The 26,700-nt window shown below is 46.9% G+C and overlaps 1 protein-coding gene across 9 annotated transcripts in view; it reads right to left on the bottom strand.

The window, feature by feature from the left end:
• BECN1 (beclin 1) overlaps positions 1-26,700 on the bottom strand; it is a 97,482-nt gene that overhangs the window by 24,158 nt on the left and 46,624 nt on the right. For 8 of the 9 annotated variants that reach the window (XM_085873567.1, XM_085873575.1, XM_085873574.1 and 5 more), the window contains 3 exons: positions 13,190-13,280; positions 12,590-12,726; positions 9,264-9,476 (listed from right to left, as the gene is read on the bottom strand). In XM_085873567.1, the coding sequence (XP_085729693.1) occupies positions 9,264-9,476; positions 12,590-12,726; positions 13,190-13,280 (441 nt within the window). Of the gene's footprint in view, positions 1-9,263; positions 9,477-12,589; positions 12,727-13,189; positions 13,281-24,696 lie in introns of all 9 variants that reach the window. The other variant, XM_085873576.1, reaches the window with a different exon arrangement.

Raw genomic sequence — 26,700 nt, 5'->3', positions numbered from 1 at the left:
GAGACGCGGAGCGGCGATGGCGCCTCACTCCGCGGGCCTCGCGGCCAGTGCCTGGCAGGGGGTGGGAAAGGGGCCCCCTTGGTCGCACTATCTCAGCGCGGGGGGAAACAGGAGGGGGTTGCTGATGCTCGGGGTATAGAAGATCTTTATTATCCCTGGTGTGCGTCTCCACCTCGGCCAGGTCGCGCTGCCGGCCTTCCTCGGGCGTGCAGCTCCCGGCACCGTCGCGAGCACCCCCTCGTCTGCCTTCGCCGCTGCCGCCTCTCCGCCTCTGGACTCTCCACCCTGGACTCTTCTTTGGGCTCTCCTCGTTCGACTCTCTTCAGCTTCTCCAGCTACTGCAGGCTTCGGGCTCCAGACTTCCACACTGCTCTGACTGACGAACACGGTCCTTTTATCCCCCGTAGCTTCGCCTTTGACCCCCTCCCTTTGACCTTTCACCTCGCTCCCCATTGGCCCGAGAAAAAGTGGGCGTGAAGGCTTTTTGATCCACAAATTTGCATATATCGATCGTACTGGAGGCGGGGCCAAATCGCCCCTCGCTCACCGATTGGACGGCAAAAAGTGGGCGTGTGTCGTTTTTGATCCGTTTTTGAAGCACAAAATCCGTGATTTTGTACACGCTGTTCGACGTGCGCCCTGCACGAGTCCAACACCGGTACCCACAGCGGGGCAAGAACGGTGGCGATGCTACGGTTGCGAGGTGTGACGTGAAGGTCGTGGCGGTTGTGGTGAAGCGGCGTTGTGGTTGGTGGTTGATGTTGTGGTTGTGGTGGTAATCATGGCGGTTGGTCCAAAATAAAGATAGTAAAAGAAAAACGGCTATCCTGAAGAGTCGCAGCACGCATAAATGACATGTATTCCCACTAGACAACGGGTTTGGGCCTAACTACACAAATACTTGCCGAGATACCTCACCTAAGGGACCTGAATGGTGGTTTGCGAATTTGGTAACCACAACACTACCCCCTTCCCTTTTTACAGACTCGTCCCGAGTCGTCAAATTTTCGTGTGCCATCATGTGTAGTTTTCCCCTAGTACATTTTACCTACGGATCCCTGAGTGCGACATTCATGGTATTCGTGTCCCCAAAATAAATAACCTGAGGGCTGCGTAACTATCTAAACAAACTCACTCACACGGACGACTTAAATAAAATTGCCGGCGCTAAGACATACATGCCGGGGGGCGCACTCATATTTACAGTACATCTTAACCTTAACTTACAAATTTTACACTAAACCATGGCCCAGGATCATTGAACTCTGCAAAAAGAAAGCAGTTAGCAGGGAGCCAGGCTGCCCGCATGCAGTCTCTGGCTCAAACAATGCAGGTGACAGGGAACGTGGCTGGCTGCTCACACGCAGTCCAAGGCCTTCCCTTTTGAACTGAACTCAGTGAACCACAATGGTGCTTGGGCTGCACAACGCAGTCTCCGTGCCAGCTCAAGTGGCACACGCAATGAGCACAACGAATGGATGCATGAACGCAAACACGGTGCACGGGCCGCCACTGCAGGCCCGTGTTGTAGCTGCCAACAGGGCAGTTCTTGCAGCTTGCAAACTGTTGCCTTGCGGATCCTGGCGCACATGGAAATGAACAGGGGGGGCAAAGCAAAAATTGAACGGGGGCTGGTGAACGTGGGCAGTGGGTATGGCATGGCAAAGGTAGCAGGCAAACACAGCCCGCAGAAGAAGGCCGCTGCAGGCAAACACAGCCCGCAGAACCAAGCCGGCACAGGCCTCGAAGAAAAACAGCCAGCAGATGAACTGGCCGGCACAGGCCTTGCAGCACACAGCTGCAGACGAAGTGGCCGGCACAGGCCTTGCAGCAACACAACAGCTGCCGATCAAGTGGGCCGGCACAGGCCTTGAAGTAACACAGCCAGCAGATGAAGCTGGCCAGCCTTTGCCGTTCAGTGGAGGTTGGTGGAGGGAGTGCGGTGGTGCTGGCCACTTGGAAGGCGGGCTCGGACCTACCTACCTGTCTCCCTCCCAACCTATCGCCTTTGCCTGTCACTGTACATACCCACTCCCTTAATTTGTCAAACCCCAATTTAGCCCCAGCTTAATTTTTTTTTTTGTTGTTTTTATTTTTACTCCCCCACTATAAATCGTCCCCTAACCCCCTTTATCGTCCTTGTTAGGCTAACCTATCCTGTCACCTAGCCTACTCCCAACCCCTTCGTTCCCTTCCCGGAGGGGAATAAGGGAGAGCTAACGTCCCGTGTCGAGGCCCAACGAAGCCTCAGAATGGCCTCCCCAGAGTTCGGCGATCTAACCCAAAGTGGGTCCAGCGGCCCACAACGACAGCGAGGGGATGGATGGTGCGGAGGGGTACATCTCCTAATCTACCCTAACCATTTAACTGTTAAACTACCCCGGGGCTTTCAACAAGCGCCTCTCGCTTAAACTATTGGTTCTAACAACCCAGATTCCCGTCGCCTGTGTTGGTGTCCTTACAATTTCGGGCCTCGCCCCCCAATTTTCTCTCCGTGCCCTCACACGGTCTCCTGGCTGGGACACGTGGCTCCCTCCGGCAGGCACGACCCTCTGCCGAATCTCCCGCTATGGCACCCCCGGGCACTACACTGCCTCCGAGCCTACCAGCTCCCTAACACCGGGGAGTGCCCCCCATGGCACCTCCCCTGAAACGCACACGTGGCAGGCCGGCCTCCCAGGCCCCTTTCCGAGGGTCACCCGTGCCCACAACACTGCCCACGCGGCTAATGGCGCCCCGGGCCCCCGCACCAAGCAGGCGCACCCGTGCCCACTACTCTATCCCGGCCCCCCATGGGCCCATGGCCTACCGCGGCCGACTCGCCTGGTGCCCGGGGTACCCACTCAGCGATACTCACCTTTCGCAGCCACGCTCCCAAGCCCGTCAACAGGGCTCCTGCACCCCTCCAAATGGGTCTCGAGCCTACACTCCCACCAACAACAAAACGACCTCCATTTTGTAAATTTGACTAACCCCCTAACTCACTCTACACTGACCCCGGGGTCCCTTGGGCGGGAGTCACTCCTCCCCCCAATCACTCATCCCACCATGCATTCCCCATTCGCTCCACTCACACAGACCCGCTGGCCTCACTCACTCACCATGTACTCACCTCACAACCCACAACTCTTCAACACACTCACCGCTGAACTCTGCCATCCTCCTAACTACATCCCCTAACTAACTCGTGCTCCCTCGTCGTCCCTTATACTACAGCACGTTCCTTTTAACACTACGTAGCTAAGCTACGTCCCCACTACACATTCATAAGTCTGTCCATGTCTCCAAATAATTCATTTTATTTCCCAACCTAAATCTGGCTACAATCCCTCTAACTAATCCATTCCACGGACTCCATGAGGACTTACCCCTGCCCCATGGAGTCGGTCTAACTAAGCTAACCCTTCCCCCTAACTAGTTTCCATCCTGTGCCCAGGGTAAGGGGGTCTTTCACCCCTTGCCCAGGAATCCTGTACACCCGAAAGTGAGGCTCGCTCCTTTTTTTTTCCATGCGCAGCACCTGCGCGGCAACTCAGAGCTCGCGCACTTTGCACCTGCCCGTGACGTCATGCAGCTGCACGTGTTCCTCGTCCCTCCTTGGACGGGACCATCCGGCAGAGATACCCCTCCTGCCGGATTCCAACCACACGTGCAGCCATGACGTCACCGTGCGCATAAAAAAAACACAAGCCCCACGTCTCGAGGGGTTCCCCACGCGAACACATGTGCTTTGCCCGTTGGAGCTTAACACACACGATCGCGTGGAGAACCCGTCCGGTCCAAATCCGTTTACCTGCCTAAACTTGTCCGTCCGCGGGATCGGCAAATCCACCGCGTGCGTTTCCGGACCGGGACTTCACTCTCGCAAGCGAGCACGTGGTGGTCTCGTGCGTTGCACAGCACGAACCGCGTGCTCACTGCTGGGTGAACCCGGCACGGTCCCCGAAACAGCTACAGCCGCTACACGGCTTTCTCTCCTCTGTCGCCGTCTCCGTCTCCATTCCACACACGCATACCTGCGTGTTACGACGCACACAGTCCACACCATCACATTCACACGGGGAGACGCGGCTGCGTGCTCCCGCATGCCAACCGACATCTCCCTCTCATACCGCTCTCTCACACACACGGTCTCCCTGGCACACAGCGACCTTGCACACGGCCGTTCACTCACGCGTGCCTCACAACTCACACAAACCATACTACTCACACGTGGTGCTCCATTCACTCGCGCGGGGGCACTCACCCGCGGTGCCTCACCCACACACGCGAGGGCACTCAACCGCTGTGCCTCATCCACACACCGTGCCTCACTCATACACGCGGGGGCACTCACCCGCGGTACCTCACTCATACACACGGCGACACTCACACACGCGGTCTCTTCCACACAACGTCCCTCACTCATACACGCGGGGGCACTCAACCGCGGTGCCTCATCCACACACGCGGGGGCACTCACCCGCGGTTCCTCACTCATACTGGCCGTTTCACTCACACACACGGCCTCTTCCATACACGGTGCCTCATCCACACACGGCGTGCTGGGAAGCACGTACTCTGGCACCATCGCCACCACACCACTCACACACGGGGTCGCTTCCACACACGGGGACGCACTCACGCCTTGCACCACACACACAGGGACAACCACACTGGGGATTCGAGTCCCCACAAGGGTCTCCGGGGCCTCTATACCCCCCAAGCTCTCCGTGCACCCGTCCACAGCACTCGTCCCCTCAACCTCGCAAAGCACGACCGAACTCACCTGGTCGTGACTCACCTCAAGGGGGCATACTCCCTCCCCTCGTTCCTGGAGGAGGCCATCCAGGTGCTCGCACCGGGTCCCTGCACGCTCCGCGAGCTCACCCCCATTATCCTCCACTACCTCCGTGTGTGTGTGCGCGTCACTTACCCCGTCTTCCTCGTGTAGTCTTTCCTCTATTTTTTCTATCTCCCGTGTCTCTGCCAACTCTTCACCCTTTACCTCCCTTGTCTCAACTATTATTTCCTTTGTCACGGCCTTCATGCCCGCCTGCAGGCATCGGCCCATGTTCTGCGTCTCACCCCGTAGCTCTTTCATTTCTTCCTTCATGTTTGCTTCCATTCCGTTTATTTGCTTGTTCATTTCGTTTTTCATTTCATTTGTATTTGTATCCATCTTTTCGTTCATGTGTTGTGTATTCGCATCCATCGTCGTTTTCACTTCATTCATTTGCTTGTTCATGTCTTTCATTTCATTTGTATTTGTATCCATCTTTTCGTTCATGCCTTTCATTTCGTTTTTATTTCATTTGTCATTGCCGCCAGCATGGCGCATAGCTGGGCCACGTCGGGTGCGCTTGAGTGAGCCGTTTCGGCAGGGGTTGGGGAAGGGTCTTGGTGGAGAGGGGGGGGGAGGTGTCATACACCGCGGCCGCTGCCGCACCCACCTCGGGCCCTGGGTTCAGTTGGGCGAGTCCGTGTTCCTGCACAATCAACATTTCCTGCACGGGGATTCCATCCTGGACCATGGACTCTACATTATTACACATATACATTTCTAATACCCCCGGCTCCCGCTCGCCTTGAGACGCCATCTTGCTTCTCGTGAAGGGTTAATTTGCTCGCTCGTAATTTGGAGGGAATCGCGGGTCGCTTCTCTCACCCCTGGACCGATTCCCGTGAATTTAGCCGGAGACAGGAGAGCCCGTTTTCCTGTTCTCCGATACCAGTGCCGAGAGGAGGGCGATGAATTTGTATCGCACGACCTGACACCAGTGTTGCGGTTTTCGCGCCCGCCGGCGTGCTGACGGCCACGTAACTCGAATCGCGGCACGTCGCCCACCGGACGGACAATCCAGTCGTGACCCTCTCGGACTAACGCCGGGAACCAGTCACGGGTGGACCTTTCGGTCTCACCGCGATCGAGCCAATCAGCCCCCGCGTGGGATAGGGTTGCTCGCCAAATTCGACCTACCTAAGTACCCACGCGGAGGGTAGACCGGGCGATCGCACCTCGCCGCAGGTCGACTTCGGACACGGGCCACTTAAGCGACCCGTTCCGTACTATCAGAATAACCGAGCGGTGTTATCGTCGACCTCGACGGTTCGATTAATTATCGGGCGTACTCAGCCCACTACCAACCCTTTACGTGAAGCAAGATGAGGGTTCAATGGGAGAAATGACGAAGCGAAGCGGGAAACAGTTCAACAATAAAGCACATTTATTCGCGGCACACGGGAAGCACACATATTCGATTCCACCAAAAGCACACAAAAAAAAAAAGAAAACACAATTCCATTTACACAAAAAGCAAATATAAAAGCGAAAACAATGCAGAGCTAATACCGACTACCGAGCACAGGGCAACACTTATACAATTCCACCTCACAGACGGCGCCGACAACACATACCCAAAACCAAGGAAAAGAATACCCTCAAGAATGAGGCGGGCCTGAGGCCGAGACCGGGTCGCGCCTACCCGTCTGGTGATGAGACGCGGAGCGGCGATGGCGCCTCACTCCGCGGGCCTCGCGGACAGTGCCTGGCAGGGGGTGGGAAAGGGGCCCCCTTGGTCGCACTATCTCAGCGCGGGGGGGAAACAGGAGGGGGTTGCTGATGCTCGGGGTATAGAGGATCTTTATTATCCCTGGTGTGCGTCTCCACCTCGGCCAGGTCGCGCTGCCGGCCTTCCTCGGGCGTGCAGCTCCCGGCACCGTCGCGAGCACCCCCTCGTCTGCCTTCGCCGCTGCCGCCTCTCCGCCTCTGGACTCTCCACCCTGGACTCTTCTTTGGGCTCTCCTCGTTCGACTCTCTTCAGCTTCTCCAGCTACTGCAGGCTTCGGGCTCCAGACTTCCACACTGCTCTGACTGACGAACACGGTCCTTTTATCCCCCCGTAGCTTCGCCTTTGACCCCCTCCCTTTGACCTTTCACCTCGCTCCCCATTGGCCCGAGAAAAAGTGGGCGTGAAGGCTTTTTGATCCACAAATTTGCATATATCGATCGTCCTGGAGGCGGGGCCAAATCGCCCCTCGCTCACCGATTGGACGGCAAAAAGTGGGCGTGTGTCGTTTTTGATCCGTTTTTGAAGCACAAAATCCGTGATTTTGTACACGCTGTTCGACGTGCGCCCTGCACGAGTCCAACACCGGTACCCACAGCGGGGCAAGAACGGTGGCGATGCTACGGTTGCGAGGTGTGACGTGAAGGTCGTGGCGGTTGTGGTGAAGCGGCGTTGTGGTTGGTGGTTGATGTTGTGGTTGTGGTGGTAATCATGGCGGTTGGTCCAAAATAAAGATAGTAAAAGAAAAACGGCTATCCTGAAGAGTCGCAGCACGCATAAATGACATGTATTCCCACTAGACAACGGGTTGGGCCTAACTACACATATACTTTTCGAGATACCTCACCTAAGGGACCTGAATGGTGGTTTGCGAATTTGGTAACCACAACAATATATATATATATATATATATATATATATATATATATATATATATATATATATATATACATATATGTATACACATTATATATATATATATATATATATATATATATATATATATATATATATATATATATATATATATATATATATATACATATACATACATATATTCCCAAAGGGGCTTGAACTCAGAACCTCTTGGGTCCCAAGCCACTGCCCTTACCACTGCGCCAACACCAGGCATATATATATATATATATATATATATATATATATATATATATATATATATATATATATATATATATATATATATATATATATATATATATATATATATATATATATATATATATATATATATATATATATACACATATATACCCGTAAGAAGAAGTTGGTCTGAGATTATGTGTTCCGTGAGGGGCAGCAGAGTTGCCAAAGACATTACTTAGGAAAGTGTTATTCGTTTTAGTCCTCTCTGTGAACCAGGTGAGGAAAGAAGAAAGAGGAGAATTTTATGGGCAACAGCAGTTCAGGTTTGGGCTGAAATCCACCCCCCTCCCAATTACAACCCCTGGTTAAGAGGTGTCCAGTACGACCCCGACTGTTCCAAGGACCCCAAAGGACGTGCTACTGTTGGAGAAGTGCAAGGCATCAATGGTAACGACATTGCGTCAGCAGGAATCAACACGGAGCGACGATGTGAAACCTCATTGGCCGGTGCCAGGCCAGGAGTGAATAACATTTTGGAGGGCAGGGTATGGCCATGGGTTAGGGGGGTAGAGGGGAGGGGAATAAAATACCCTGTATTTTTGCTGTTTGCTCTCTTGTGTGTAGCTTCATCTTCCAACTCTCTTGGGCATCGTTCTCTCTCTTGTATCCTGTCCCTTCTAGCACTCGTCACCCCACAGAAGCTGTTGCTGCTTTTCGTTTTCTTCCCTCCTCGCCCTGTTCGATGCTGTGCTTCTCCACTGGGTGCTATGGCTGCTCGCAGGTTCATGCTGTGGGCTGTTGATGCGTTCTCGGTGGAATGAATGAACGAGTGTATGCTCAGGGCGCCAGAGGTTTCATTCCCTGTATCAAGCTTTTTTTTTCTAAACCAGATTGCGTGCGGGCATTTACTTATTTATTCCTCTGTTTGCATTGCTGTCCATCTATCTATTGTCTCAGGAGTCTCCGTTTTTCATGGTCCTATGTGTTCTTTAAATAAACCTGTTATTCCGAAAGAACATTTGTTGTGTGGTGACCTGCCATTGCAAACCTCATGTGAGAAAAACTGTTTTGACTCTGCTTTGGTAAATCCCTGGGGGAGATCAACACCAACGATCCCTTTCTGAGATTGGCTGAATTAGCATTTCCAACCAGGATGTGCAAGGGACCATTCCATTCAGGTCCCTCATGTGATTCGGCCTATCCTCAGGAGATAATAAATTCCTGGCACGCGGTTCAACTTCAGCAGGACCGTCGAAGCGACAATGCAAACTGCTAATTTTTGAATGTCTTGACTATAAAGTTATGTACCAAATTTCAGATAAATTTGATTTATTGTTGTGAAGACATATGAGAAAAACTCACACACAGGTGCATATCAACCATGCATCCTTGAAATCTTGCCACACAAAGCAATTTGGGGCATCACTTTGGTGATGACGTAATTTGTATAAAACAGTGTAAAAATTTTAATAGTTCTGTGTTAGTATCAAATGCAAAACTTACCAAAATTTCATCTTTATAAAGTCTTAAAAATGTTTTCAAACTATCAACCAGACAAACAACCAAACAAATGCACAGCTATAGATCAAGAAACATCACGAGTGTGTGTACCTTGCTTCTCGTTCATCCAGCTGACGGCTTTCCTGGCGAAGCCTCTCAAGCTCTTCACCAACCTGCTTCCTCTGGGCCTCCACAGTAACTAACTGTGCTACAAGGCTAGCTTCCTCACGACGTAGAGAACCCAACTCTTCCTGCAGCTTTGCCTCTGACTCATCACCTGCTCTTCCACCAACACTCTCTTGTTCCAATCTTTCCAAAAACTCCCTGTAAGATGACAATCAAAATAATATTGCATGTTGTTTTGTTACAAGACAAACGTTGTTTGCCCAATGCTCAGTATTGCATTAGATCACAGAAGGAAATTGCCACTCATTGATAACAATTCAACAAGAAGAAGAATGCCTATTTATGGTCTCCATAAAATAATATGCAAGCATTCTGGACAGAGAACCTTGAAACACTCTGCCAACACTATATTACACTGTGGTACATCACAGTGAGAGGGAGTTATCATCTGTATCACTCAGTGCTTACTGACATGGAAAAGATCAGAAATGCAGACCTCCAAAACAGTGTATATTATCAAGTTTGTTTTTAACGCATGCGAGAGATCACATGCAATCCGATTTGACAAAAACAAATAAATAAACAAGAAGTCATAGACTGGCTCTTACGAAATCGTCAACTTGACCTCTGACCTTGTCAAATAAAAGCTGTCTCTGGAGAAGGTAGCGACGCAAACCAGAAGTTTATACGATGATTTTGTACCAAACCATCAAAAATCTAATGTTTTGGATGTTTGACCTCACTGTGACCTTGACCTTTGACCGATTTTGACCAAAATCTAATCAGCACTAGCCATCACCCTCCTGAATCACGTGGTGTAATTTGACATTGGTAGCTTCTTCCGTTCTCGAGTTATCTGTACCAAACCATCAAAAATCGGATATTTGACCTCACTGTGACCTTGACCTTTGACCGATTTCGACCAAAATCTAATCAGCACTTGCCATCACCCTGCTGAATCACCTGGTGTAATTTGACATTGGTAGCTTCTTCCGTTCTCGAGTTATCGTGCCTACAAACAAACAAACAAACAAACAAACAAGCAGTCATAGACTGGTACTTACGAAATCGTCAACTTGACCTCTGACCTTGTCTAATAAAAGCTGTCTCTCGAGAAGGTAGCGACGCAAACCAGAAGTTTCTACGTTGTTTCAGTACCAAACCATCAAAAATCGAATGTTTGGATGTTTGACCTCACTGTGACCTTGACCTTTGACCGATTATGACCAAAATCTAATCAGCGCTAGCCACCACCCTCCTGAATCACGTGGTGTAATTTGACATTGGTAGCTTCTTCTGTTCTCGAGTTATCATTTTTTGGATGTTTGACCTCACTGTGACCTTGACCTTTGACCGATTTTGACCAAAATCTAATCAGCATAGCCATCACCCTCCTGAATCACTTGGTGTAATTTGACATTCGTAGCTTCTTCCGTTCTCGAGTTATCTGTACCAATCAAAAATCGAATATTTGACCTCACCGTGACCTTGACCTTTGACCGATTTCGACCAAAATCCAATCAGCACTTGCCATCACCCTCCTGAATCACGTGGTGTAATTTGACATTGGTAGCTTCTTTCGTTCTCGAGTTATCGTGCCTACAAACAAACAAACAAACATACATACAAACAAACAAACAAACATACATACAAACAAACAAACAAACAAACAGAAACGGAAGTCATCAATATACTTCGGAAATCTTTAGATTTGGTAAGTAACAAACAGAAACGGAAGTCATCAATATACTTACGAAATCTAAAGATTTCATAAGTAATAAATAAGAATAAAAATAAAAACAATGCAGGAATTGAAGTCTAAACTAAAGGAGTCATCAGTGGATGCACATAGCTTAAATATGACCATAAAATTAGGCCTTTGATATAAATGAGCAGTTTCTAAGTCAGTGCTCTAATGATATAATTACAAGTCATACAGGAGAAATGGAAAGCTGAATAAATAACTTAGATAGAAAAGAGATCAGGAAAAAGTAACAAAACACAGGTGATTAGAAAAACAAACAACAAAAAAAACAATTTGTATCCCAATAGTCTTGCATTTTGCATGCAATGCACAATCAAAGCAATGAAATAAATAATGGTTACCTCAACTACAAGCGAGTGTTTGATGTTTACGTATGCAGGAAGGTGGAAGCACTGTCCAACATACCTCTTGGAGTTGTATACAAATTTTGTTCTCTATAACAATATAAACTGCAAACATTAGCAGACTTTACACATGCTTTACCCCCTGCACTCTCATACAGGTAATCTCCACCACCCAATGTACCTCTACCCAATGGCCAAATGCAAAGATATATCATGGTGAAACAGAACTTGCCTCATTTTGTAAGTAAGTAAAACAGTAAGTTAATAATAATAATAAAAATAATAATAATATTTAAAGCACGCCAGCATCCGTCAAGTTATGACACTCATGGCGTGTTACAGAATGAAATAAAATAAAATAAAAGTTAGATAACTAATGTAAGTGCTTAAAACATGTTAATCTGCAATAAAACAACAGTTTATTTAGTCAACAGATAAAACACAAATTAAATACCATCATTCAATCAAAACTATTGCAGAAGAAATGGGTCTGAAGTGCATCTTCAAAAGCAACAAAGTAGGATGAACCACAGATAGTTTGCAGAAGCTTATTCCAAAGGTAAGGGCTGGCATGAGAAAAGGATCTGCCCCCCCCAAAAAAGTTTTTTTTTTTGTGTGTCAGGGGTATAATGAGTAAATAAGCAACAGATTAATGAAAGCATCCGGTGGGATTATACTGAACAATTAAAAACTTTTTTTATAGGATGGGGCAGAACAATGCAAGGAATGAAACACGAGCAATAACAACTTAAACACAATTTGATCACAAACAGGGAGCCAGTGGAGTTCAAGTTTCCTGTTTGGAATGATTTTCAATTTTGTTTGACTGCCAGACAGGCAGACAGAGTAAATTTTTTTTCTCACTCCTTTCTGCGCGTGCGCAATCGGGCCAAATTCAGAGCCAAATTACCGCTAAACTGCAGGTCTGTGTTCCCATTTGTGTTTAAAATATAACATTCAATTGAAATTATGCTGTTCCTCGATCATAAGCTGATGTTTTCAGACAGAAGGGCAAACAGACAAACCTAAGTGAACCAATTGCTTCACCCCACTTTTCATTTTGCATGCATGGGGTAAAAATCAAAAGCACATACATGCCACCGATGCTCCTTACAAAACAATATTCCAGTTTCAGCACTACACTGACTGACAATCCTCCAACCTCAACCACAAAAACCTCCATTCTGAAGGATGCAAATCACCTGTAGTCCCGGCATTCATCCTCGCTCACTTTAAGCTGCTGGTCCATTTGATCTAGCAGGGCATCAGTGCACTCTTCACAAAGAGGATGATCTACATCAGTCTGCCCTGACATTACGTCAAACAGCGCACTGGTAACCTACAATAAGACGAGAAGCTCGGGATAAACAAACATTATCCGCATAACCCATCATATTTAACATGAACTGTGATAACACTTAACCTCTCAACAAAACAACCCACAATCCCTTAAAGGAACATCATATTTTCCCAGAACATCAATTTCCAACATTATTGACAACATAAAGTGGCAACCCAAACATTTGCAATTCATTTTACCAACTATAGAAGTAATAGTACTGGTGTATATATATATATATATATATATATATATATATATATATATATATATATATATATATATATATATATATATATATATATATATATATATATATATATATATATATATAGTCATTCTGTTCTTAAAATCAATGTAATGATCCCACTTTCACCTAGAGACTTCATTACTCATATTCCCCTCATACCCACTCCAAACAACACTTCAAACCTCAAGAACATAATGGCGGAGGAACCCTCACCTTAAGTCTGCGGCTGAGGTGCTCCATCATATTGCCATCAGGAGCATCTCCAATGAGCGTGAAGCTGTTGGCACTGTCCATAGACATCCCTCTGATGAATGACAAAATACCAGCACTCAATGTGACAGCATTAGGAACACTGCAACTTAATGCTTTAAGACTGTGATTAAGTCTCATGCTACAACACACTTCAACAAAATTTATATACATTTTAAACAATGCAGAGCCTTCAAAAATAAATTGTGAATTTGTAAATAAAGTAGATGATAAATATATCACAGGCACATACTTTGCCAGTAAACAAAGTTTGGGGTGAAAAAAAGAAACATCATTAATATTCTGATGATTCATTTGCAATTGGTCACTGGTTTTCACACAAACAGAAAATTTTATTACAGACCCAAAGCATCAAAAAGCTACATATAATCGAACAAAGTTTAAAAGACTTATGTGGTGACTTCAATTGTCATCACGCCAGTTGGCTAGGTGTGGGTACCTCTCTCACCTGCCATGGCACCTCTGCAAAAGCTTTCTGCGACTCAATCGGTCAACTTCCCGACCCGGATCTCAACCAATGGTACTCCATCTCTTCTGGATCTGATTTTGACAAATTTCCCTGACAATATCTGCTGCTCTTCCTTCGCTCCAATTGGTTCTTCTGACCACGTCCTTGTCAAAGTGGACATCTCTCTGGCTGTTATCAGAGAACCACCTCACCGCCGTCGAGTCTGGCATTTCACTCAAGCTGACTGGCAGGGTCTCCGAGCAGCCATCAAACTTACAGACTGGTCTCCTATCACTACTTTCTCAAACGTCAACTCATCCTGGGAATTCTTTCAAAGAAACTTGCTCTCCCTCATGCACAGATTTATCCCCTCTCGTGTTCAGTTGTCCTACCCTTCCTCCCGCCCTTGGTTTACTGAAGCTTGTGGCGAGGCAGTTGTCCTGAAACAACTTGCCTTTGCCTCATGGAAAGCAAACCCAACTGAGGGCAATCTCAGTTTTTTCCACAAAGCTCGGAACAAGTGTGTATCTACCCTCAGGAGAGCCAGAAAACAACATCTTTCTCATCTCAAGTCTGAACTCTCAAACCTCTATCCCTCCTCAAAATCCTGGTGGCGTTTAAACAAATCTGTTTCTGGTGTATGTTCCCCCTCCATCCCTCCCTTACCTCAAATGGCCGCACTGCTGATTCCACACGTGATAAAGCTGAATGTCTAAACTCGGCGTTTGCAGCTAAATCTTGTGTCCTAAACCCATCACTATCTCTACCCACTTTACCCAGTCGCACCCAACTGTCCCTGGACTCTGTATCTTTTTCTTCTGACAAAGTGGAGAGCTTGCTTTCAAACCTTGAGTCAGATTCTGCAACCGGTCCAGAGGGCATCAGCCCACGTGTCCTCAAAGCCTGCTCTTCTGCTCTTGCTCACCCTCTCTCTGTTCTATTCAACCTCTCATTTGCCCAAGGTCATCTGCCATCTGCTTGGAAATCTGCTAATATCACTGCCCTGCATAAAAAAGGTGCAAAAACAGATCCCTGTAACTACAGACCAATCAGTCTTCTCCCAAACATCAGCAAGGTTATGGAATCCATCATCGCTTCAGACATGAAATCCTTCCTCTTCTCCAATGGCTTGATTTCCAATCATCAATTTGGTTTCAGACAAGGTCACTCTACCCTGGATATGCTGCTTCTGCTCTCCCATCAATGGATGGAGGTCCTCAATGCCAGACAGGAAATCCAAGCCATATCCCTGGACATATCACTTGCTTTTGACACAGTCTGGCACCCTGCACTACTCACCAAACTCTCTTCCCATGGTATTCAAGGCCATCTCCACTCATGGCTCGCAGACTTCCTCTCCTGTCGCAGTCAACGTGTGGCCCTAAATGGAGTTCTTTCATCCCCTCTTCCTGTGCAGGCTGGAGTTCCTCAAGGTAGCGTTCTGGGCCCTGTTCTTTTTCTGGTTTTCATCAATGATCTCTCGGACTCTCTGGAAAATCCTCTATTTATCTTTGCCGACGACTCCACCCTCTGCCGTACCATCTGTCATCCCTCAGACCGGCAAGCAGCAGCTGCTTCGCTCACTGCAGATCTGGATAAAATCACAAACTGGTCCAACACGTGGAACATGTCTTTCAATCCAGACAAATCTCACACTCTCACTATGTCTCTTCAAAAGGACCATTTAGAACCCCCCCCCCCCCATCCACTTTCTCAACAATCCTCTGGAAGAAGTCTTTTCTTTCAAGCTTCTGGGTCTCACTATCTGCCATGACCTTTCCTGGGAAAGTCACATTTCCAACCTCGCCTCAAAAGCCAGTCGCCGACTGGGAATCCTCCGTCGTGCAAAGTCCTTCCTCGGCCCTCTTGAGCTCCTGACCACTTACAAAGCTTTTGTCCGTAGCCTGATGGAGTACTGCTCTCCCCTCTGGGCTGGTGCTCCTGCCTCCCACCTTTCTCGGCTTCACGCTGTCGAAACCAGGGCATTTAAGATCATCGGCATCTCCCGCAATGAAGCTGAGTCTTTGGGCCTCTCACTCAATCACCGCAGGTTGGTCAGTGGTCTTTCTGTCTTCTACCGACTCCTCTCCAGCCTTGCCCCCCTGCTCTCTCTGCGATTTGTCCCCACCACATTTCCACAGGGCGCTCAAGGTCCGCCAACAACCCCCTTCTGGTAAAACTACCAAAATCATGAATCACTGCTCATCTTCACTCTTTCATTCCTCTTTTTTCCCGCCTTTGGAATAAACTTCCTCACTCTATTCTTTCCCATTCTTCCCTCCAGGCTTTCAAAACGGCTGTTCACCACCATCTCTTATCTTCCCCCATCCAAATCCTCGATCTTTTCAACCCCCGATAATCCACCCAAGCCCACTTCCTTCAATTCTCCTGCTTTCCTTCCTGAAAGTCCCTGTAATGTCCATCTTCTCTTCGCCATGTTCCCCGTCCCATCCCCATCCCTCTCCCTTCCACAGTTCATCTAATGTGTCTGCTCCCCACTGTTTTGTCCCTTCCACTCCCACCCCTCGTCTCATGCCTCCTTGCTGTGAGTTGTGTGTTAGCTCTCATACGAGCCTCGATCAAGGTATACAAAAAACAAACAAAAAAAAAAAAAAGAGTAACTCACTGCCATTAAAGCACTTGATTTGCACAAGATGTGGCAACAAATATGAATTGTTTCTCCCAGCTTGCCGCTCGATGATTTTCCATTTGCATTTTTGCCTCCCCATCTCTACCCCTTTAGAATCCCACGAGGGCAAGGGCAACTTACTAGTCTGTTAAACAGTGCGTCCACCGAATCTTGTAGGTCAGCAGTTTGATTCTGCGCCTGGCTGAGTTATATAAAAGAGTATGTGTTGCAATCTTAGTTGAATCTCAGCATTTGAAGGATAGAGCAAGGAAAAACCCCAAAGGTCGGCATTCCATGGAAGGGAGTGGGACATTTTTCCTCAAAATAGAATTTTCAGAAGCCCCCACCCCCCAGCAAATGCTCAGTGTGAATGCACAGAAACCCAAGGAAGCTGAAACATTCAGGGTAAAATAAAAATGTATTATATGTCAGGGATAAGGATGGTTACTTCAAATGGCTCACCAAGCTTCTGAAAGAAGCCTGAAAATACTTGGAAAAGTCTCTGAGAGAAAGAGTTGTGTCTCTGCACAATGAAAGACTTGGAGAACTTGTTCAGTTTGATGAATGGGCACCTGCTTGAACTACAAACTCCAAACCATGTGGGTTGGTGTGAGGCCCGAGTGGAGGAATGTTTGTTAAAACACCCACCGACGGATCGCTATCAGTGAATGGACTGTGTATTTGGATTCGGTTTTTCTGAACACTGATGGGAAGGACATATCTGGGGCTTGTGCATGTACAGGGCAAGTTTAAAATGATGATATTTGCTTTTAATAATTTTGAGAGCGGGGGTGGGGGGGTGACTATGGGAAGCTGTGAGGGCTATTATAAATATATTGTGCAGCTACAAGAGAAATACTGTTGTGGGGCAGGGTCTCGGTGGCGAGCACGACCGCAAGGTGGAGCAGTAGAGTCGGCTCCACCGAACACACCGGAATTTAGGTCGTGACACCGGATAACTCTGGAGCCGACGGGTAACTTAAAAGGACCGTGGTCGCCAATACTTCAATGGCGTGGGGTAGGGTTAATTGCCTAATTTCAATATACCTAAATACCCATGCAGTCTAACTACCAGGGAACCACACCCTCAGCAGACTCTGTCCTATCCGAGTCGCAGGTAATGACTCGGATCCGGTGTAACTGAGCAGAGTTACCAGAGCCGCGCCGGACCAAATGAACAATTTACCCTCGCTATCTCTCAATACACAGCGTGCTAAGCCAATGAAAGAAACACAGAAACGAGCTGGAACATTTAACAAAAGGGATATTTATTGAGATAGCGAGCGTAAATTGCGAGGGTATATAATAATAATAATAATAATAATAATGATAATAATAATCGGGGCGGGAAGCACAAAAAGAGCAGAGTTATCCGAATAAGAAATGTAATGTACAATGAGCAAAAGAAAGCACTTACACAATTCTACTTGAAGAAGGGGCCACACACAGACACACACCTCCCCAAAAGAAATGATGGCCGTGGCCTTTATTGATACCCCCAGCTTGGAGGGAAGGTGAGATGGAGGTAAGCTTGGACCTTCCCGCCTCGTGCGGCCCTTGACGATCCGGCTCGGCGGGACTCGAACCCACAACACGATGCCGCTCCAAGCACCAGGTACCGTGCTCTCCAACTGGCCACGCACCAATCAACCAAGGCCAAGGAGAAGATCAAAGACGACGATGACCCAGGACCAGACGAACCAGCCAGCACCAAGACCAGTGACCCCCAAGATGACTAACCTCCTCAGCCTGGCGTTCCTTTTATATCTTCCTTGTCCGGGGTGAGAAAAATCGCCATCTGAGGCGGTCTCCACCCTCATTGGCCGGGGTGTCGTGGGAAAGTCGCCCTCTGAAGGAATGCCAACCCTCATTGGCCGGGGTGTCGTGGGAAAGTCGCCCTCTGAAAGAATGTCAACCCTCATTGGCTGGGGTGTCGTGGGAAAGCCGCCCTTTGAAGGAATGTCAACCCTCATTGGCTGGGGTGTCGCGTGTCGTGGGAAAGTCACCCTCTGAAGGAATGTCAACCCTCATTGGCCGGGGTGTCGTGGGAAAGCCGCCCTCCGAAGGTGATTGGACAAGGGGCACACCCCTGCCTTTCTGGGCGGAATCCCGATCTGAGGCGATGGAAATCTCCGCCCACATATGTGGCTGGACACGCGTACGTAATGGCGCGATGTGAAAGTGAAGGAGTGATGGTTTCGGTTGGCTGGAGGCCCGATTTGTATTGCAAAAACCCTGACTAAAAAAGTAATTCGCAGCGCACACATGTAATTCCCATTAGACATGGGTAGGGGGACCTAACTATAAACACATACTTATCGAAATAACTAAGCTTCGGGACTGCTGTCTGTCTGAGTGCACAAGGCTTCCAAATTCGTAACAATACTACATTTTGCATCTATTGCTAAAAGATGAAGTGTGTGTGTCGTTGGATATTATCTCCATATGCGGATTTCAGAAGGTGGAACGGAGTGTTTCTAGGTCTCAAGGTATCCACGTGTGTGTGTGTGTGTGTGTGTGTGTGTGTGTGTGTGTGTGTGTGTGTGTGTGTGTGTGTGTGTGTGTGTGTGTGTGTGTGTGATCCACAGCCGATGGCAGAATGTACTAACAGTAAATGGTACAAACCCAACACCTCTCAATCAAGTATATTCTCGTACTTCCGCGGGTTCAACTTGTATTCAGGAACAGTAATTATGGATGGGGATAACCATCTTGAAATTGCCACTTTTTTTTAAAAAAACGATTTGAATGACATATTTCACATGAGCATTGGCAGGTTAAAAGTGCCAGGGGAGCATAAGTAAGTCAGTGTAAAAACACACACAGCACATGCGCAAAAGGCCTCATTTCGCATTCATACGTCATTTTGAAAGTTGCGTATTGCCGTACTGATTGCAGAGAGAATAGTGACAAACGATGACCTGGTCAGCATCCAGAGTGCTCGAAAAAGTTACATCTCTTTCGCCAAGGTCACCAACTGTGTTTTTCTGACGTTAAAAAAGTCAAGTTCATTGTTGTCTAATGTCTGTCTGTATGTGTGTGCATGGTTTGTGTGCTAGCTCTTGCAGGAACCTAAGACACCGCTAAAACATTTTTTCCAATGAGTTTTAATCACATGTTACATAATAATTTTGGAGATTACAGCCTCCGAGGTCACGGCCACATAGCCCATGTTACTTCCCTCACAACGTTGTATCTATACCCTGAGTTCGGAGTTTGTAGCTTTAAAGATGTGGTTGAGTATAATGAACAGCATGTCATATTTTTACCAAACCAACCAACAACTAACAAACGAAAAGACATGAGGTAGATTGGGGGAGGGGGGGGGGGGAAGAAATCACAATAATGACAATTGCTTCGCTGACAGTTTTAATAGAAAAAAAAACAGACATTAGTGTTTCCCAAACCCCATCCCACCACCTGTTCACACCACCCCCCCTCCCACCACCCCTCACCCACCTCGCTAATTAGGTTAATTAGTTGCAAGTCGATAAGTGGTAAGGCTGGAATGGTAATGCCTGCACTGAATCTTGCAGGAGCTCTGGTTCCAGGGGGGCTGTGTTATGTTTGTGGGGGAAATGGAGGAACTTCATTGTAAAGGTAGGATTGTGTCGTGAAGCATGGTCCGTGGACGAGCAGGAGACATCTCGATGTAAATCAAGTAGAGAAAACTGTCAGCTTAAGATTGTTACGTGTTACCACATAGGGGTGGTGCTGTGTTAATTAGGTAGGGTTTAAGACTAATTTCTCCCAGTACATGATTGCCCCGTGACCTTTTCCTATGCTTTTGCATTTACAAAGCAGGCTATATAAAGGAATGTCGCTTTAACAACAACCAGCAAGTCACGCCCCCAAGGCTTATGATTGGTCGGTGTTACAAGAGGAGAGGGGGGGATGATCGGAGAGGAGATAGTTGGTGTGAGGAACACGGTTGAGACAGAGGGTCTCGTTTTTGCTCTCCTCTTGGCATGACGAAATAGCAGCACGATTCTCGTTGTTCATGCTGGTGTCAATTCGTTCACGTACTGAAACAAGATGCTAGCCATTACTGTTCAGCTGATTCACGAAGTTGTACGTTTATGACAGACAGAGAGAGAGAGAGAGAGAGAGAGAGAGAGAGAGAGAGAGAGAGAGAGAGAGAGAGAGAGAGAGAGAGAGAGAGAGAGAGAGAGAGAGAGAGAGAGAGAGAGAGAGAGAGAGAGAGAGAGAGAGAGAGAGAGAGAGAGAGAGAGAGAGAGAGAGAGAGAGAGAGAGAGAGAGAGAGAGAGAGAGAGAGAGAGAGAGAGAGAGAGAGAGAGAGAGAGAGAGAGAGAGAAAAGAAGAGCGAGTCTCAGGATAACTCGGTGTTATCCCGTTGTATGTTCGAGGAAGAAGGCATGGTCGTTAGCAGACCCGGTGCTTAGAGAGGAACGGTGTGGCAAGTTCATTTGTGAAAAGAAGCTGCACGGCGGTATCTGGGCCATGGCGTTGAATTGGCCACAGCAACACGAATAACCTCACGTACGCTTCTCTCCCAGAGAGCGACTTGGCGCCATTTTGGGTGCAGTTTCCTGCGCAGTGACGACTCGGTTCGAGCGCCAAGCTACAAAAAGATAATCTGTGGACACAGCGAAGTGCCAGAATAAAGGGAGGATTTTCTTTTATTTTATCTTTCCCCTTGTTTGTATTTGAGTTTGTGTGGAGACCTCTCAAAATTAGCTTCAGTTTACCTCACGATTTTATCACTCGTTGATTTATTCCCATTATAAATATTTGATTTATGTTCATGAAACCCTTATTTATTAAATTTGCTCGTGTCTGTCTATTTGTCATGAGTTTGAATATAAACTCTTGTGCTTCCATCTTGGTGAAGCGCCTAACTTCTTCTTTCCCACGCGCGCCATAATTGTCGAGAATCTTGGCTGTAAAACTGCCCCGCACATGACAACTGTGTCTGGAGTGGGATGGTGTTAACAGTCTGAACACGACAATATTATAGACACACCGATATTGGCACTTGCGATGACGACATGTACAGAATTTATATCAGTATCGGTAATCGGCACAGGCTCTCTAAAACACATCCGATTCACATAAAATAACTAATACCTTTAGAAACAGCCATGAGGACAAAGGAAAACGGGATCGCTCATATGCTGCTGAGGTTAAAAATTAACACCTACTGTACCTACTACCTGGCCAAGTACATATTGGCATCATACATTCCAGGTGTACTCAAGTGCATCAAAGCATCAATTACATTTATTTTTTTCACATTTCAAAGACAGGCTGACAGCATTGTGGGCCCCCGAGCAAAAGGGCCACATTTTACATGTCGTCTTTTACAGCCCCATTATATATAATAACACATTAACAAAAAGGAAAGATTGTTCAGTGATGCCTCTGCAGCATATGACAACAAAATAAACTGTCTTTCATCTGACAAGGTAGAGAAACTTATCTTTCACAAAATGAATCTGAGCTTTGTAGACTTTAGATATTAAAATTCTTAAATGCGGTATTTCCTTATTTTGAACGATGCGAGCATATGTAACAAGGTAATGGTTGGTCTTTGGTGGTTAATTAGGTAAATTGGTTTGAGAAAAAAAGACCCTACACTACGTGGTGGAGGTATAGGCGTCCACGGTTGGTTAAGCGACCCGCCGCCTCACGGAATTATCCATGAGCGATGGCCTACAATTTCGGGAGTCTGGTGGGAGACGACGTAACTTCCCTCACCTAGCGGTCGCTCTCGCCACCGGACCCTGGCCCGCAACAATATGATACACATGTATAGACTACCTCTAAATAATGAAGTTTCTCTAATAATGAAACCACCATATCACTGAATGCCTACAACGTCTCTGTAAATATAATTAAATGTTTTACTAAGAGTATAATAGTGTACTACACTGTTCTAGGACCAAACCACTGTCGATTTTGAATTAAATCAGCAACCAGACTCGATGGCATAATCATTAGAGCATCCGCTCTGGAGTTTGGGAGGTCGGCAGTTTGAACCACAGCTGAGTCATACCAAAGACGATAAAAATGGTACTTAATTGATGCTCAGCATATAAAAGGATACACCATGGATAAACCCCACATACAGTCATGGCCAAAAAGTATTGGCACACTTGCGCTTTTCAAATAATGCACCATTTCTTCCAGAAAATTGTTGAAAATAAAAAAATATTTTGGTACCCACATATGTGTTTCTTTGGTTTGCAGTGGAATGAAACAAAGTTGAAAAAAATTACTAAATCTTAGCTTATTCCACACAGAAATCCTAAAATGGCCCAGACAATATTATTAGCACCTTTTAGAAGTTGTGAGAAATAATTAGATTTCAAGCAGGTGATTCTCCTTTACTTTGGAATTGAACTCAATGGTGGTGAGTCACAGGTGCCTGCAACATAAAAATCACTCATTCAACTAGTTTGAATGGAGAAAAGGAGTGATTCTACTGTTTTGTGTCACCGAGTGTCCCACAATGAGCATGGAGAAAAGAAATAAAACCAGAGAATTGTCTGATGAGGTCAGACACAAGATTGTAGCCAAGCATGGGCAATCTCAAGGCTACAAGTCCATCTCCAGAGACCTTGATGATATTCCTGTGTCCACCGTATATAAAGTTATCTGGAAGTTTAAGGCCCATGGCACTGTAGCCAAACTCCCTGGACATGGCCACAAGAGAAAACTTGATCAAAGATTGCAACGAAGGATTGTTCGAATGGTGGAGAAAGCACCTCGATCAACTGCCAAACAGATTCAAGCTGACCTTCAGACACAATGTACGATAGTTTCAACTTGCACCATCTGTCGACAACTCTATGAAAGGGGGTTCTATGGTAGGAGACCCAGGAGGACCCCACTGCTGAGAGAGAGAGAGAGAGGGAGAGACAAAAGAAAGCCCGACTGGAGTTTGCCCAAACACACCAAAACAAGCCAAAATCCTTCTGGGAGAATGGCCTGTGGACTGATGAAACCAAATTAGAGCTTTTTGGTAAAGCACATCATCTATATCATTGGTCCCCAACCTGCGGCCCATGGAGCCCTATACTGCAGCCCACGAGGACTTTCCAATCAAAACACATTTCCATGTAGCAATTTTAAAGGGGTTTACACAATACCACTGCCGGCAGGCACCATGACCTGAAAAGCCTTACAGTGGTCATTGGCAATGTCAACTACATTCGTGCGCATGCTCTCAACCACCGTCAGTTCAAGGAGCTGCTGCAGGAGCTTGATGAAAACTACGGGGATGTCCTGTACTTCTCGGCCGTGAGGTGGCTGAGCAGGGGCCGCACTTTGAAGCGCTTCTTTGAGCTGAAGGACGAGCTGGCCATGTTCCTGGGAATGAAGGTCCAGCCAGTCGGTCACTTCTCAGACTTCCAGTGGCTGGATGACCTCGCCTTCCTCATTGACATCACTGAGAAGCTCAATGCCCTCAACATTTCTATGCAGGGAAGAGGCAAGCTAGTCCACAACCTCTATGGCTGCATCCAGTCCTTCGAGAACAAGCTGGAGCTGTGGGAGTCACAACTGCATGCTGGCTGACTCGACCACTTCACTGCTCTGCAGGGCCAGCACGGTGAGGATGAGACTGTTTTTGAAGGTGAGAGGTATGCTACAGAGGTGGCCCGTCTGAAGAAGGAGTTCGAGAAACGATTCCAAGACTTCAGCAAGCACAAAGTCAGCTTCGAGATCTTCGCCATGCCCTTCTCATTCGATCCCTTGCAAGCCCCAACCGACCTGCAGGAGAAGCTGATCAAGCTGAAGAGTGACATCGATATCAAGGCCCAGTTCCTGGAGAAAGAACTCCAGAAGTTCTACAGGGGGCTACCCCACCAGACCTTCCCCAACCTGATCAAGCATGCCCAGAAGTTGTTTTCCATGTTTGGCAGCACATACTTGTGCGAGCAGTTCTTCAGCAAGCTGAAGTACTCCAAGAACAAGAACCGAAACGCCTTGTCCGACATGCACCTGGAAGACACTCTTCGTGTTGCTTCCTCCCATTTGGTACACAACATCAACTCCATCCTGGGAGAGCAGAAGCAGTATCAAGTTTCTCATTGACTGAAAAAAATGCATCAAGTTTCTCATTGACTCTGAAAATGTTTCTCAGTATCAAGTTTCTCAATAAAATGCATCAATTTTTTTCTGGCTCCCAACATCCTTGGGAGTAGTGAATGCAGCCCGTGGGATCAAAAAGTTGGGGACCACTGATCTATATGTTTACAGAAAACAAAATAAAGCCTTCAAAGAAAAAAACACCTTACCTACAGTCAAACATGGAAGAGGTTCAGTGATGTTTTAGGGTTGCTGTGCTGCCGCTGGCACTGAGTGCCTTGAATGTGTGCATGGTACTGTATCATGAAATCGGGAGATTACCAAGGCATTTTGGAGTGCAGTGTTCCACCCAGTGCCAGAAAGCTTGGTCTCCGTCAAAGGTCATGGGTCTTGCAGCAGGACAATGCCCCCAAACACTTCAAAAAGCACCCAGGAATGGTTCAAGACAAAATGCTGGACTGTTCTGAAGTGGCCAGCAATGAGTCCAGACCTAAATCCCATTGAATACCTGTGGAGAGATCTGAAAACAACAGTTGAGAGAAGGCCCCCTTTCAAATCTGGGAGAACTGGAGCAGTTTGCACAAGAAGAGTGGGCCAAACTGCCAGGAGAGAGGTGTAGGAAGCTCAATCATGGCTATAGGAAGTGGTTGACTGCAGATATTTTGTCCAAAGGCTACCAAATACTACCAAATATGCTACCAAATATGCTACCAAATACTAGGTCAAGGGTGTCAATAATTTTCTCACTGTCATTTCTTTTTAATTTCTGATTTAAAAGGCTAGATTAAGTTCTGAATCAAAAACAAAGGTTCTGTAATAGCAACAGTGCAACCAAGAATTGTAGAGACCAAATGCTTTTGTCAATTTCAACAAATTGTTTGAGAAAATTGTGAGTTATATGACAAAATTGCAAGGGTGCCAATATTTTTTTTAGCAACAACTGTATGTTCATATCAATGAGCAGAAGGAATTTCCTCCTTAAGTTGGCTGAGTACGGAGAAAAGTGATGTCAAGATGGTTTTCCAGTGTTGTCTCATGTATTCATCTGCGTGTACATGATTTTTGTTCCAGCTCCTCCATGAACCTTCAACAATGCAGTAAGAAAAAAACAAGACAATTTAGTCCATCAAATTTTATATGCAACTCCCTAAAAATAATTTGCGGCAGCAAAAGACTTCTGCGACTCATTGGGACTGACACAATCTGTCAACTTCCTGACCCGGATCTCAACCAATGGTACTCCATCTCTTCTGGATCCGATTTTGACCAATTGCCCTGAAAATATCTGCTGTTATTCTTCAGCTCCAATCGGTTCATCTGACCACATGCTTGTCAGAGTAGACATCTCTCTGGTTATTATAAGAGAACTGCCTCAGCGCCATCAATTCTGGCATTTCACTCAGGCCGACTGGCAGGGACTTCAAGCAGACATCAAACTTCGAGACTGGTCTCCAATCTCTACTTTCTCTGACATCAACATGTCCTGGGAATTACTTCAAAGAAACTTGCTTTCTCTCGTGCACAGATTTATCTCAACTCGTCTTCAGTTGTCCTACCCTTCCTCCCGCCCTTGGTTCACTGAAGCTTGTGGTGAGGCAATTGTCCTGAAACAACTTGCCTTTACCTCATGGAAGGCAAATCCAACTGAAGGCAATCTCAGTTCCTTTGCCAAAGCTTGGAACAAGTGTATGTCTCCCCTCAGGAGAGCCAGAAAAGAATATCTTTCTAATCTCAAGTTTGAACTCTCAAACCTGTCTCCCTTCTCCAAATCCTGGTGGCATCTAGTTAAGTCTGTTTCTGGTGTATGTTCCCCCTTCATCCCCTCCCTTACCTCAAATGGCCGCATAGCTGATAGTGCACATGAAAAGGCCGAAGGCGTGAACTCCGTGTTTGCTTCTAAATCGTGTCCCAAACCCATCGTTTTCTGTACCCACCTTACTCAGTCGCACCCACCTGTTCCTGGACTCGGTGTGCTGTTCTCCTGATAAAGGGGAGAGCTTGCTGTCAAACCTCGACTCAGATTCTGCAACCGGTCCAGGGGGCATCAGCCCACACGTCCTAAAAACCTGTCTGCTGCTCTTGCTCAACCATTCTCTGTTCAATTCACACTCTCATTTGCTCAAGGTCATCTGCCATCTGCTTGGAATTCAGCAAACATTACCACTCTGCATAAAAAAGGTACAAAAACAGATCCCTGAAACTACAGCCTTCTCCCAATCACGCTTCAGACATAAATCATTACTCTTCAAAAATGGCTTGATTTCCAATTATCAATTTGGATTCAGACCAGGTCCCTCTACCCTGGATATGCTGCTTCTGCTCTCT

Source organism: Eptatretus burgeri, chromosome 3 (assembly GCF_056783735.1).
Source record: "Eptatretus burgeri isolate ZD-2024b chromosome 3, Ebu_testis_v1, whole genome shotgun sequence".
Classification (NCBI taxonomy): domain Eukaryota; kingdom Metazoa; phylum Chordata; class Myxini; order Myxiniformes; family Myxinidae; genus Eptatretus; species Eptatretus burgeri.
The sequence above is the reverse complement of the archived record's forward strand: the minus strand, read 5'-3'. Positions and strand labels throughout refer to the sequence as shown.